This window comes from Macaca nemestrina, chromosome 8 (genome assembly GCF_043159975.1).
Source record: "Macaca nemestrina isolate mMacNem1 chromosome 8, mMacNem.hap1, whole genome shotgun sequence".
Taxonomy (NCBI): Eukaryota; Metazoa; Chordata; class Mammalia; order Primates; family Cercopithecidae; genus Macaca; species Macaca nemestrina.
The window spans coordinates 36381174-36397361 of record NC_092132.1 but is presented as its reverse complement, the minus strand read 5'-3'; the positions used below and the strand labels follow the sequence as shown (position 1 = coordinate 36397361).

General features: G+C 35.4%; 1 protein-coding gene across 1 annotated transcript in view; it reads left to right on the top strand.

Annotated features, from left to right (window-relative positions):
* The window catches only part of LOC105475977 (thyrotropin releasing hormone receptor), a 45816-nt gene extending 31919 nt beyond the window's left edge, over positions 1-13897 (top strand). The window contains exon 3 of the mRNA XM_011731525.3: positions 6444-13897. Within this exon, the coding sequence (XP_011729827.1) occupies positions 6444-6851 (408 nt within the window). The 3' untranslated portion in view covers positions 6852-13897. The remainder of the gene's footprint in view (positions 1-6443) is intronic.
* Positions 13898-16188: the final 2291 nt, after the last annotated feature.

Here is a 16188-nt window from a genome sequence, read left to right as displayed (position 1 = left end):
CACTCAGCCTTTATTCACTTTTATTACACAGTAACTGACAAGTTGATGTCAAGACCTTTTGTGGCCCCATCATTCAACTTTTAAGTCCCATCAATGATCTCACTCCATGATATGTAGCACCCACATTGATTATACCTGTCTTTTAAAAACTGAATGTCAGTTGGGTGTGGTGGCTCACACCTGTAATCCCAGCACTTTGGGAGGCCAAGGCAGGTGAATCACTTGAGATCCAGAGTTCAAGACCAGCCTGGCCAATATGATAAAACCCCATCTCTACTAAAAATACAAAAATTAGCCGACATGGTGGTGCACGCATATAATCCCAGCTACTTGAGAGGTGACGCAGGAGAATCACTTGAAACCAGGAGGCGGAGTTTGCAGTGAGCTGAGATCACGCCACTGCACTCCAGCCTGGGCAATAGAGTAAAACTCCATCTCAAAAAAAAAAAAAAAGAAAAAAAAAACTGAATGTCCAGAGATAAGTCAAAACAAAGCAAAATAATCTGCAAGAAGAAATTCCCAGAGCTTCCAATTAGTGTGGAAGCTTGGCAAAATTCAGATTTGTTTAATTATCATGTCAAGTTCATTCAGCTGGCCCAATTATTGTAACAAAATTTAAATAGTCATTGATCACTTTGCTGAGGGCCATCTGAGAGTAAAATATTCCCAGTTACAGGACACTTTGTTAATATGCAGAAATACTGGAGAACATGGGCAGAGTCCAAGCACAGAATGTATTGTTACCCTCAGAAGAATGGCATTAGAACATTAAAGACTAAATGTTTTATATTCATTAACAAGAAAATATTTCCAGAAAGAAGTATATTTCTGAAAAGGAGAGTATTCCAGCCAGAAGAAATACAAGAACTAGAGTGTTTTTGTTAATTTAAAGAATTCTAAATTGATGCATAACTTCATAATTATAACATTTGTGAAAAATAAGTATTTACTCAGTAATAATTTAACTGTGCTTTGAGTACTTACGTGCCAGGCGTATGTACTAAAGACTTCTCCCTACCTTTTGTGCAGTAGAGATGAAGTGAAGGTTTTTTGTTGATTTACTTTGTGAATGAAGTCAAAAAAGGGTTTTGGCATTATACAAAGTCGGATCCAAAATTGATAAAGAGTCTATTCACAAATTAAAGTTATCTGCTTGTAATACCCTTAAAAATCACTCATTATAAAATAAATAGTCTTCAAATACAAGTTTAATGATAAAATTGTGACCATCTGGTATATGACTTTGCTTTTTAGTACTAACAGAGCTTTTTCACAACTTAAGATTGCCCTGGAATTTAGATAAGGTTCAGACAAAAGTCATATGACCTGCCCAGTGTCTTCAGAGGCAGAATAGGACTGTGAATCCAAGATGCTGAATGCGAATTCCAACTCTTTCTTCCATACCTACTACCTATTGTCATTCAATAACACAGAGAAGGACAAAGCCACAGTCTTTATCTCCAAAGCAAGAGTATCCAGATACTAGCAAGACCCATGTGCATGCACAAAATTTTTTCTGAATCAGTACAAAAATTTTGACTAAAACTTCTAGGGAATTGAGGTATGAATCAAATCCTTATGACTCCCTAGGCAAACTAATAAGCTAATCTCTGACAAATAATCAAAATGATGCCAGATATTATGTAACCAGACCCTAACAAATGGCATACTATTAACTGGGCTATGGCTATTACTATCGCTAACTTCACATCTTCTCCCATTCTGGCAAGCCTGTTTGGAGCAGGTTCAAGAGGCATGTCACTCCAGTGGCCTTCCTCTCAAAAATTCATAACCTCAGTCTAACCATGAGAAAAACATCAGCCAACCTCAACTTAAAGTGCATTCTATACAATACCTAATGTATTCCTCAAAACCATCAAGACCATCAAAACGACGAAGTCAGAGAAACTGTCTCAGCCCAGAGGAACCTAAGGAGCTGTGACAACTAAAGATAATGTGGTATTCTGGATGTGAAAAGGGACAGAAAAGGGACTTTGAGGAAAATGTAAGGAAATCTGAATAAAGCATGGAGCTAACTAACTCCATATAAAAATTATTGACATGGATTTGTTAATTGTGACTAATCTGCCATACTAATGCAAGGGGTGAATAATAGAAGGACTTTGGTGTGGGGTATATAGACACTCTCTGCATTGTGTTTACAACTCTTCTATAAATCTAATACTATTCTAAAAACAAAAAGGCAATATACAGATGTTAGCTAATCATTTCAGAACTTGCAGTAAGAGTCATAGCAGCAGTTACAATGATAGTAGTGAGTAATAGAAGATTCGTAAGCATGCTAGAAAAGAGAACTCAATTAGCCTGTTTCTTCCATGCAGCACATATACACAGGATTGAACTGCATATATAGCCCACTTGAGGAACTATAATCTTAATTTTAACAATAAGACAGAAATCTGTCCAATTCACATTTATAAAAGATAACTCCCTGAATAGGACCCTCATCTAGAGACTTTATAAAGATGACAAAAGGTTGTGTTGAGGACTGAATCCAAATTTTGTGAGAGATTTATGCCACTTATTCTACATATTTAAATACAGTGAAGACTGAAAGACATATAGCAGAGTTTGGTATCAAAATTTCCAGCTGATATTCACAAAGAAGATAACATTTAACTAGGGTGGTCAAGGACAAGCCACCAAGCCTAGACCCTCCTGTTCTCATCTGCCCTTCTCCTCAGCTATCTCTGCCGGCAAGCTCACTCTCTAAATACTAAAAATTAATCCATTAATTTTTGCAATCTCTTTTGCTTGCTTTCAATACACTCTACAAAAATGGCTGCCTACTTCTATGTTAACTAAAATGACTCCACAGAGCCGACATTTTCAGAACTCAATATGCCTGTACCGCTTTTGGCAGCTGTATCTCTCTTTCTGTAGGGAAGACAGAAGGAATGGAAGGCAAGCACTCCATGGAGTGTGACGTCACTTCATCATATAAAAGTAATGGCTTTGTAGTGGTTTCCACAAGATACCTAGAAAAAGAGATAGATCGTGCCACTTCATTACATGGTCTGCAATTGGAATTTGCATACTAAATTACTTCTAGTCCCATGATATACCCACTATTACACTTCCAGATTGTCATGCATACTTAATCTCCACAAGAACAGTCTCTCATCTCTCTTTATCTTAAGATTTTGACTGCACCAGAAAGCCCCTGCTAATGACCTCTCAACCCCAAGTTTATATCAAGGGTTCTCTTAGAACCAGAACATTCCTCTGTATTAGCAGTTGTCAGATTGTATTATAATTGTTCATCAGATTTAAGGTACATGAATGCATTGCCATGTCTCTCTGGATCACTGTCAAATCATCAAGAGCCAGAACATTGACTGATACACAGTAGGGATGCAAATGCATAACTTAGAATGGATGGATAGATTCCTTCCCAATCAAAAGTGTAGTATAAGATCATTTTCACTCAAAGATTGTGTCATGATATTTCTCAAGGACCTTTAAATCTTAGGGCAGAGGCTGTTGTAAAGAAGCTGTCTTTCGTATCACCATGCATCCTATGTGCTACTCTGTCAAAAACATAAATGCTTAAAAACAATGAGGTTTTTAAGATGTATTTCAAATCTACATTTATGTCACATTTTCAGGATAAGGAATAATAGCGGAAATAAAATTTCAAAAACCACAGTGAAATTACATGAGTATAAAAGACGATTTCAGGATATTTCTTTTCTAGGTGTTTGTTCTTATATTGAATAAGAGCTATTAAAATCCAAGCTATAGCTACAGTAAAAACTTGTGAACATTTTAAAAAGTGATTAAACTAAATCAAAAATTTGAACTTAACTAAAGAAAGGTATGGGTAGGATTAAAGATAGTCTCTGTCATCTCACTGGAGGTATACTTTCCTCTGGGTTAATCCTAGAAACTTCATTATATTTGTTCCTTTTCACATCTCCTTAACATTTCAAAAATATATTTTAAACAAAAAATTGAAATGTATTAAAGACTCATTTTACTAATTGACCTAATCTCCATTTAAGAGAGTTTAAAAATTATTAAATAATATATTCTTGCAAAAAACTCTCTAACAATATAGCAGAGTATTAATGCACAGTAAATGATCATGGTTACATATTTTAAAATGATTCCTCCCATGCCAAAATGTATTCAAGTTTTTCTTAGGGCCACTTTATGTCACATAGTGCACTAAATCCCTGAGAGTAGGGAAATGAAGAAATTTACCCATGCCCTGAAGAAGTTTACTGTCTATTGGAGAGATGAACAAGTATAGGTCACTGCAATGAAATGTTTGGGAATGATGTCAAAGTATGCCTGGAGGCACTGTGGAAATGCACGGCAGAGACACTAACCTTGAAACAGGTTGCTCTTCTCCAACACAATGAAAGTTGCTCCCTTCACTGACATTCAGTGAAAAGAGGCAGGTAGATGTTACTTGTGGATTCAGTATTTTACCTGACAGTTGTAGGGAAAGATAAAGGTAGATGAAATTCAACCTTTCTTCTGAAATTTAGCAGTAGTAAGTGTTGTTGGGTTTATACATTGAAGAAGTTAAGTGTTTGGGTGATCATAATGGAAATAACACAGTAGAAATGTTATTGAAAATACAAGAAACTTTCATGGAAAGGGCAAAGTATAAAGGAAGGAGCATGTCCTTTGTCTTAAGTAGACAGATTTGAATCACAGCTCCGTCATTTACTACTCATGTGTCTGTAGACAAATCATATAAATTACCTAAACCTCAATTTCTTCATATGCAAAATGAAGTGAATACTAGCTTACTCGTGGAATTACTATAAGCATTAAATAAGATAATGTTTATATGGCACTTTTCAGATTACCTGGGCCATCTTAAAGGACTAAAATGTGATGGTATAGATCTAATTATAAATTAAACTAGGTATTTCAGTGTAGGATGCTTTACCCCTGACAGGGAGTAGGAGAATGTTGACAAGTGTGAAGCAGTGATCTGATTTCAGAGAGCCTGGGATACCAAGCAGAGAATAAAGGCAGGGATGTGGTTCATAATGATGAAGATCATGGCGATGATGACAGTGAAGATGATAATCACTACCTCTCCTTCCAAAGCTTAGAACATTTATCACTTTGATTTCCTATGACCAATTAAAATATTTACTTATATGTTTTTTCAAGTCTACTTAGGAAAAATTATGTTTCAGTTAACCCCTTTGCTAAGTAGACCCTCCTTGGCTCTAAAAGAAGTCAGAATCTCTGGAATGTCTTACTTGGTATTATATGAACCAATGTGAAATCACATATTTTCACTGAACAATTTTTCTACTCCTAGTGGTAAAATATGTAGCCTTAGTATCCTACATGCATAGAATCAGAATGAAGTTCAGTGAGCAGTGAGCAATGTGGGATATTGACTTCATCCCTATTGTCTTACTTCCTGTGCATTGCTTATACTTAAGAGTGGCTTCCACATTAGGTAAAATTCCAGCATTTGCTTTCTCTCTCTTTCATTTCCCTTTAACCTGAAAGAGTGCAAAAGCTTTGAATTCAAGCTCACTTGGATACTAATCCTGGCCCCGAGATTCCACAGCTTCCACCAAAGTACTTAATAGCCTCTGTATCTGTTTTCTAATTTGAAAAAGTATTGGATACAATACCCATTTTAGGAGGTTTAAAATTTTTAAACATGATAACAAATAACAAACACCTTGGATAGTGTCTGGCACATAGCAGTCACTAAACATTCAATAAACACTGGCTTTCATTGCATTATTCTTTTCATCCACTGTTACCTCATTTGATTTAGGAGGACAATGTTGGCTCCATTTTACAGATGAGCTATAAGATAGGTTAAGATAATTTCTTAGGCCACACATAGGGTAAGCAAAGAAGAGGTTTGACCCTAAGTCTCCTAATGCTTGTCACAGACACTTTTGGTGCCCTGTGCTAATATCCTCTTACAAGACTCTGATTTCAGCCATACCTGCAGTAGGTGGTTCCTGCAGCAGGAAATATCCCACTTCAGGCATCCACTGTACCATTTGTCTCTCTTCTACTTGGCCTCAAGTGTCTCTCTAAAGGCTCTAGGAGTTTTCAGGCAAGAGAATCCTGGAAGTACACAGGAGTTAAAGTCCTTAACGATACCTTTTAATGAATGGACACTGTCTTTCATTCTCTTACTTCTGACAGACAATTCTCAATTGCATTACTTGAGCCAGAGTTGGCCATAGGGGGAGCTATCTCAATAACACACCCTACTTTGGCTTTTCCTTGTCAATTGCATTCTCTTCTAATTAATAACCCTTAATCTTGTTTCCTGGGATCACCTCCACAATAAATGACTTGCACCTACCTCCTTGTCTCAGACTACATTTTGGGAACTAAAGGTTTGGGTGAGAGAAGAAAAGGTGTTTTGTTTTGTTTTCATTTGTGTTTGTACAGCATTTCTCTCTATTTCTCCATAGGTCACCAAGATGCTGGCGGTGGTTGTAATTCTGTTTGCCCTTTTATGGATGCCCTACAGGACTCTTGTGGTTGTCAACTCATTTCTCTCCAGTCCTTTCCAAGAAAATTGGTTTTTGCTCTTTTGCAGAATTTGCATTTATCTCAACAGTGCCATCAACCCGGTGATTTACAATCTCATGTCCCAGAAGTTCCGTGCAGCCTTCAGAAAGCTCTGCAACTGCAAGCAGAAGCCAACAGAGAAACCTGCTAACTACAGTGTGGCCCTAAATTACAGTGTCATCAAGGAGTCAGACCATTTCAGCACAGAGCTTGATGATATCACTGTCACTGACACTTACCTGTCTGCCACAAAAGTGTCTTTTGATGACACCTGCTTGGCTTCTGAGGTATCCTTTAGCCAAAGTTGATTCATGAATTAGAAGAAAATGGACCACAAAGAAAATGAGAATCTGTACAGCCATCAGCAAAAGGGAGAACATGGCCAATAGTCATATGTGAAGACAGAGCAGATCAGTCTTTGTCAATGCTCTAACAAGTCCTGACCCTAGATACTGTAACCCATGAAGATGATTCAGACTTTCCTTCTTACAAACTAGTATCACTAAAAATGGAGCAGATCTGTGAAATAGCTAAATGATGGAAACTTAAAGTTTAGCCCTTTTCGTTTAACTTAAGAAATTCACTATATTTTCTGGGCTTACAGAGTTTGAATAAAATCTAGACATCAATCTACATTATTCATAGTAACCATATCAAATGTCACTTTTCAACCCCCCAGGTTATTTATACATTCGATAATTTGACAAGGCACAGATTTTTAGATGTTTGCATTTAGTATTCATTTTAACATAGTACAGGGCTAGTTCATGAATATCTGAAATTAAAGGGGAAAATATTACAGAAACATTGTACTGAGTAAAAATAAGATTTTGGACATACATGTTAACTGTATTTTAAAAATTGCCATAATGTTTATAAAATTCTGAGATGATTTTTATATCTTAGAAGGTAGAAAATCATCATTCAACTTTAATGGAAAATAAACTTCAAAATATCTGAAATTATTAATTAAGGAGAAATGTAGACTTTAAGATAAATCCAACTCTTATCAACTCTTCCAGCCTCCCACATGATGTATGGAACAAGGTAAAAAACCAGATTAAGTAACTGTGAAGATACAAACTAACGTACAATTAATTTTCAAAAGTATAGCCAAGACAAAAGCAAGTATTTATAATGAGATTTTGCTTCTTCTCTGAAGCTTTTAAGCAAGAAAGTCTTTTTGAACATTCTTGTTTATAAACTACTCAGCCATGTCAAGCAAATCATTCAAGCAAAATCTAGCTCAAAAGTCTGAAACATTTTCAAACGTTCATTGTTATTCTAAGTCAGCCAAAATCCTGGTATCCCTCTTCCAGATGAAGACCTCCCACTGAGAATTGTAGTCTATGGATTTTACCTTGGCTGCAATTGTCTTTCCTTCCTGCTTGTCGTTTGTAGGTTCTTTTTTTGTTCTTCTCAAATGCTAGTGATATTTTGTTTACAGATTCTAAAAGCAATGCAAAATTCTGTTGGCTTTATTTTCAGCAGAGTTAAAACTGATTTCATCATATTATCAATATATCATCTTTATATTTATGACTGATATCTGCTATGCCAGTGATTATTAGAGACTTGTGAATGAATCTGTCCAAGACACTTGTCAGCTCCTACCTGAATCTCCTACCTACTAGATTTGGCCAACCAGAATTTCCAAGGGCAAAAATTGCCCTTGGTGATGGTTCAGTCATCACTGATTTTTTAATGACTAGATCAAAAATACCCATACCTGTACATGCCCCATAGGCTGGCATTTTCCCTCTCCAGCCTATATCCCTATTTTATGGACTTTTCTAGAACCTAATTGCTAATGATAATTACACCTCCCACCTTCTTAATAAAGAATATACCATTTTACTTTTGAAACTTGTTTTTAAGTGCTGTTTCATGGAGACTCTGCTGTCCAGAACCTTATTCTAGAGTATGCTTTTTTTGAAAATTGGCCTTATCTACTCCAGCAAGACATTTTTATCCTGTTACTATAACAGTAAACGAATGCAAGCAAATATTTGCAGGAAATACCCTAAAACCAGACCTGCATGACAGTAAGCAATCTATGTTAACTGACTTTTCATTCTGGTATACATATTAATCTTGGCATCGTATAAATAGAGCACCAGAGTGACGCAACCCCAAATCACACAAGCACATGTGTAAGTGTTTATAAAGACATACCCACATGTTCATAAATTGGTGAAAAAGGGGATTGTAATATGTGAGATTTTTTCATTACGGAAAGGAAATAATAGCATTGAGCATCTACTATGTCTCAGGTATGCTGGTAGGTAGTCAATCAACATTATCTTCATCACAATTTCACTACAGCTGCGATTTCTCTGACGATAAGACCAGTATTCCTGTGACCTAATTCCTAATTAATAAAAAGTTATGGATTTTGCAGAATGATCATATCAAGTGTTAAAAAAATACAATTAGTTTAACATGATATACACAGAATACAAAGATGCCCTTCTTTGGAAATTTAATGTATGGGCTGAATTCTTCTACTCTAATTTTTAAAAAGTTATTTGCCAATAATCTGTTAGTTTTAGACCACATGGGAAATTCATAAGAACTCAGTTCACAGTGTTTTAACTCTAAAGCAAATGCCATTTTAAAATTAAATGTTCCTGTGTAATGTCCAATAGATATTTGAATTTACACAGAAGAGACGTAACTTTTTAAAATGTTCTTTATCACACTATACTCAATCATAAAATATTTCCATAAATAATCAAAACTTAATATACCACTAAATGAGAAATAAAGAGCTAGATTAAAATTTGCTGGTGAAATGATGTTATTAAGAGCCCTCCTTAATAAAAATTCCCTGTGTTCTTTTGTAACTTCCAATTTCATTAATTGCTGAGGGTCTTTGGTTAGATCTCACACCTGAGGTAATTGAGTAAAGGGCACAGATCATGAATAAAATCAACAAACATAAATTCCCTCTTAGGAACTAAGGGCTGTGAGTATATTTCTAGACCTTAACATTCAAGGCAAATATTCTAAATGCTGAAGAAAAATAAGAAAAGTCCAAACTCTATAGTCATTCTTAAAACAAAATTGAATGTACAGAACAACACACCTTGATAATATACCAAAATCAATGGCTGATTTGGCTAAACAATTAGCAATGTCAAAGGAAAAGCTACAGTCATAAAACTTAGTTTAGTGCAACTAAGTCTTAATGGATATTTGAAGTGTTTTATTTTCAGAAGATTATGTTGGAATAATAAGAACAATATGTCTTAGTAAAAGCTGGGTCGACATAGTTTTGGTTGGCTCTTAAAGAATACAAGAATTTATATCATCCTAAACTATGTTAAATCTGTAAACATGATAAAGAGAAAACATTAACTTTCTGAAGGAAAAGATTTTATGTGGCTAACCCACCAATGTATGAATTCTATAAATATTATATTTAATATCATCTTCCATTTGCAATTAAAACAGGAATTGGAATATTTATATATGAAGTAGGGAAACTCAATGTGAATGAGAGTACACCTAAGAGGAACTAGTCAGTTCCAGAGTCAATACAAAATGTTTCCAAATGTTTTAAGTCACTCATTCCCCTAGGGGGAAGCAAACATGAATATCTCTTATGTATCCGCAATTTATTTCTTATGTATCCGTAGCTGTTTACAATAAATAGCCATCAAAACCAAGATTTGACTGAGTCAACACAAGCTTTCAGAATAATACACATTAAGGAATCTTACAGAGCTCTGTGGTCATAAGTATTTTTCTCTCTTTTCCCTCTCCCCATCAAACTCTCATCACTCCACAATCATCACTTTCCTCATAGGAGGAAGATTCATCTAACTTCATTCAAGACTAAACCTGGATATGACATACCTTAAGTAAAAATACAAATGTTCTTTCAAACATATTTATGTATAAAAGTATGCCGTTATTTTGCAAACTTTCATTTTCATGAAATCACTTTTAAACATAGAAAAACTGATGCTTTAAATTAGAGTTCTCTTTATGTCCTCATTGACATGGTAGGAATCATGTATAGATTTGAAAAGTTTAATATGGCTTTTTCCCTCACAGAAGAAAGTACAAGCTTGGCATTTTGGAGGTTTTGGTCAGAAACTAATCAAAGAACACTCAATATGTGCAAAATTGCTGCAGAAATTTGTTTCAGCAGACAAAAGACTCTTCCCATTCTTGTGAAGCTCACAATCCTATGAGAAGAAGAAGACCGACATGTCATCACCTGAAGATATAACTGTTTGGCAGTATTTAGAATACAAATCTGAGATGTCAAGAAATATAATTTAAAGAAGCAATTGTTAATGGTCCATTTGAAATATCATAAGATGACTTTTAATATAAGGATCAATTTTACATATTCTCATTCTACTTTATGGACTCTAATGAGAAGTATCTGTTAATTCTTCACTGATTACACAGGAAAATAAGTTCAGATAAGACCCTGTACTATTTTTCTGATATGTTTAGTCTATAAGTATAATCTCATTACTCAGCAGCAAACCTCATTTACAGGAGTTTCATATTGGAGAACAATTTTGTTACTGACATGGTTAACACCAAATGATGACATTGCTGACATAAACTAAGTCTACAGGGTTCTGCTTCTAATATTCAAACACAGTGCTCCTCCATGTCCTCCGGGGATCCATTTCAAGACCCCTAGTGGATGCCTGAAACCATGGATAGTACCAAACTCTGTATATACTATGTTTTTTCGATCTGATAACCAAGATGGCTACTAAATGACTAGCAGCAGGCAGGCAGAGTGCACAGCATGAATACACTGGACAGAGATGATTCACGTTATGGGTGGGATGGCACAAGATTTTATCATGCCACTCAGAATGCCTCTCAATTTAAAACTTATACATTGTTTATTTCTGGAATTTTCCATGCAATATTTTTGTGTAGAGGTTGACTGCAGGTAACTGACACCACAGAAAACCAAACCAAACTGTGTATAAGGGGCAACTACTGTAACCTCTTTTGAAAAAAGGGATCAGGAATGTTTGTGTACAATATCGTCGGGCCTATTTACATTCTTCTACACCAAGCACATTCATGATAAAGCCAACATAAAGTTATTAATTCATATTTTGGAAGTGACATCTGGAAAAATAAAAGAGCTAAATGAAATAATACAGCTAAGACAGTACATTGTCCAGAATTTTCAAACCTGGATCCAGCAAGGAAACAAAGGATAGTTTTAATGGCCGATAAACAGTGAATTCACACTGATTGCCTGCCTGGCCTCATGAAGAAGCATCTGGGTTAAGTCCATACTACAGGCTCTCAACTGGAATAATGGAAATGAAAGTACTTTGCAAATTATGAAAGTTAAAAGAGTGGGATAAAGAGGAGTCAGCTGGAGCTCTTTCAGTGTATTTGAGCCCTGAAGCAGCACCTGTAAGTGGTTGTTTCATTCCTCACAGAATAATGAACTTAATTCTTATGCATGTGTCTGTTCTCTGACTTCCAGAAAAGAGAGTATGAACTTCCTCAAAAATGCTATGGACTGATATTGATAAAGGCTGAGTTTTGTAAGAAAAAAAAAAAAGAAATAAATACAAGGCAGCAGAGTAAGACTCCATTTAATCAGAGTTCTGAATTCAGAAGTCAATAAGAACATTATATTTCTGAAATGGCACAAGATGCTGTAGTAAGGAGGCCAAATATTTAATCCCTAGCTAAGAATCATAAAACATTCCTGCTTTCATATACATAAGAGTTACCTGGGAGCTTATCTTAAAATGCACTTTCTTTTGGTCTTGCCCTAAGAAATTCTCATTTATTAGATGATTTTGATACCTATAGTCTTCGGAGTACACCTTGAAAATCACTGAGTTCAGGCCCTTAGATAGAGCCTTCAAGGCTCTTGTTTATCACATAATTCTTAATAAGCAACTAAATGGAAAAATCCTTGAGGGTAAGTCTATTTCATCTTCATATTCTACAGATTATCTAAACTATTATTTAGTTACTTATTTATTATCTATTGGATGATGTCCCTAAATATCTGTAGAATGAATGAATAAATCAATCCCAGCTCAGAAATACATTCTAAACTTTTGATAATATCCAGTTTGCCTATAGCTCTATCTTCATAATCAGATAACTCATTGTGCTTGTTTTATTTTTTAGATAGTTCTCCTGGCTCATTGAAAGGCACTGCATGAAGTGTGCCAGACGATGGTCAGAACAATTCCTTATGTATGTAACATGCATGACAATTTCAATGGTACTCTCATGTCCATCATCCAATTTAATGAGAAAAAGGAAGACTAAAACATTGTTTCTGCTTTCAAGGAGATTACAATTTAGTGATAACATATTAACACAGAAATATGCCAGAAAAAATATAACACATAATTGGAAGCCAAATTATATGATTTCAGACTATAAACACTCGAGTTCTTCAGAGGGAAGGGGGCATCCATGGGGCTTGGAGTCGTTAAGGAGGGCTTTGTAGAGAAGGTAGGATGTCCTTCAAGGATAGATTTGATTTAGACAGTTAAAGATGAGCCATGTGAGAAAAATAAGATGAGTAAAGGAAAGGAGACATAAATAAATCTTAAAGCAAGGCTCTTGATATTAAGATTGTGTATCCAGAGCAAATCCATTCATCAGGGATTGATTAAGGAAGGCAGCTAGTCCAAAAAAAAAAAAAAAAACCTGACAAAGGAAGTAAGGGGCCAACCCGTACTTACATGTGGTGAGGAAATGTTCACTCATACACAAGAATATAAAGTAGAAATGTATATACATCTGCTATGTATATTTTCTAACCTTTGTGAATCTCATTATCTATAGAAAATACAGTATACTATTTGTCTTATGTTGTAATTCTAAAAGTATTCTTATAGTCCTAATTTTCCAAGTGAAAAATATATGTGTATATATATATTTATCTTTTTTCTATATTATATTGTCATCATATATTTAAAATATTTATATATGTGTATATTATTCAGGGGTCCTAAATGACTCTGGATTTATCCAATTACGCTACACATAGAGATCAGAGCTAGCTCAGGGACCTAGGCTCTTCATGAACGTAAACTTCAACATTAAACATGAAATTGAGAAACACGTAGTGATTAGCTTCAGGCTACTGTGATAACATTGTTGACTTGCATGTTGCTTATAACGTGCCTTGGAATGTTTTGGCTTCCTTCTATCAGCTTTAGAAAGTTGTATGCCGACTCACTTCATCATTTGGGAATTAATCATTGTGTCCTTGTGGGGCAAACACTCTTTTTTAAGAAAGTGCAATATTATGTGCTTTACTGTGAGAAACTGTGTGTCTGTTCCAATATTGTATGGTGAGCAATAAAGCATCAAACTGAAAGACCTGGCTCTTTAGCTTTCTTTTTATTCCAAATTATTTCATTTTTGGTGTGATTGGGCCTTAAACCACTTTCCCCAAAGACTTCATTTTAATTCAGTGCCATCCACATGTACCACTGGTGGTTTTTCGAAATAATTGTAAGTAATATGCAAATAGACATTTTAATTTTAATAATAAATTGAATGTGTCCATCCCATCCACTCCACATAACTTCCCATTCTACTGATACATTTATTCTAAAAGCCGAGATAATGTAGACAAATCTATACAAATAAACCAATGGTAGTAGCCACCTGTGGCTCCTCATGCCACATCTCCTCTTTGGTCCCATGATTTCAGCACAGCTGTGGTAGATCATTCCATATGCATTGTCATTCTCCCATCTTCAGCAAACTGAAGTGGCAGAGTTCTCCCTAGCTGTGTTACACCGCTCAGTATAAGGACAGGTAGCCAAGGACTTCAAGGGAGTTAATGCCCCTAGGGACACCAATCAAAAAGTGGGAAATAAAAACCAATAGAAAAATGTTCCAGGCTCTTATCTTCTAATAGAATATTTCTGAGGCATCTTCAAAATGATTCTTCAAAAGGTCCTCAGCATTACTGAGCCCCTATTTCTTCATACTGGAAGCCAACTCATATACCCTTCACCAACTTTTCCTCCTTTCTCGTCCCACTATTTGAACTTCCTCATTTTCACAAAGTTGAAAATACTCTAGGATGAAGATGTATTTAATACACCTAAACTACTGAACATCGTAGCTTAACCTAGCCTGCATTAAACATGCTCAGAACACTGACAGTAGCGTATAGTTAAGCAAAATCATCTAACACAAAGCCTATTTATGAAAGAGTGCTGAATATCTCCTGTAATTTATTGGATATTGTACCAAAGTACAGTTTCTACTGAATCTGTATTGCTTTCATACCACAGTAAAGTCAAAAAATCATAAGTATTATGAGTCAAACTATGGAAAGTCGGGGACCATTTGCATTTCCAATCAGAAGTTGCCTTCTAAACTATTGAAGAGGTAACATCGCATATGTATGTCAGCTAAAACACTTTTAATATAGAACAAATTTTATGAATTGCAGAGAAATATAGTTGTTTCTCCATATCCCTGAACCATAAAAGATCTTCTTATTTCAGCTCAACTTTGTTCAAATTCTCCCCTGTGTAATTTATAAGTATTTTACTCTTAGAATGTAGTAATTTCATCTGTAAAATAGAGATAAAAACACATCTAATTCATGAATTATGAGAATTAAATTAAATTACTTTTAAAAGTAGTTATAAGATACAAGGCCCATAGTTTGCACTCAACATTGCCTAACAATTACTAATTAAACTCAATAAAAAGAATTCCAACCATCTGAAGCCATAAATATTTGTTGATAAATGCTGGGTACAAGGCATCTTCCTTAGTGCTACAATAAGACAAAAGAGGAAATAAGAACTGTCCTCAAGAATCTTACAATCTGGCTGAAGAGACCAAATACAAACATTTTAAATTTAGGTGACAGTACAAGGTTTAACTAGCAGTCTAAGACACCAAGAGAAGAAAAAAGGAAGAACCTGATAAACTCCCCAATTATTAACGTAAACAATAATGGTCATGAAATTTCAGAAGAGAGAGATAAATTACTCCAGTCTAACCTAGTATCTTATTTTGTTACCTGCTACAACAAAATATTAGAGCAGGGAAGCTTATAAACAACAACAATGTATGTCTCACCGTTCTAGAGTCTGGAAAGTTCAACTCCAAGGCACTGGTACATTTGGAGTCTGGTGAGGGCTGCTTCCTAGGTTCATAGATGGTGTTTTCCTATTATGTCCTCACATGGCAGAAGAGCCAAAGGAGCTCCCTTGGGCCTATTTTATAAGGACACTAATCCTGTTCATCAGAGCTCTATCCTCAAGATTTAATCATCTCCCAAAGGCCCCACCTCCTAATACTGGCACACTGGTAATTAGATTTCAATGTATGAATTTGGTGGTGGTAAGGAGCCACAAATCTTCAGATCATAGCAGCTAGCAAGAAAAGACTTTGAGGAGGCAGTGGGATATGTGCTGAATGTTAAAGGGTAGCAAAATGTGAAAGGGCAGAGAAGGTATGGGGTGGAGTAGGCAGAAAGGAGACATTCAAAAAATGCCTGAGCTAAAGTAATGAGAAGGGATAAGATTGTGTGGAGACAGAGAAGTGAGATAGAAACTGGAAAATTTACTTGTTTACAATAGAATATCAAGAGTGGAATAGCGCTAAAGTCAAGTAATGCTCATTCAAACAGGAAAT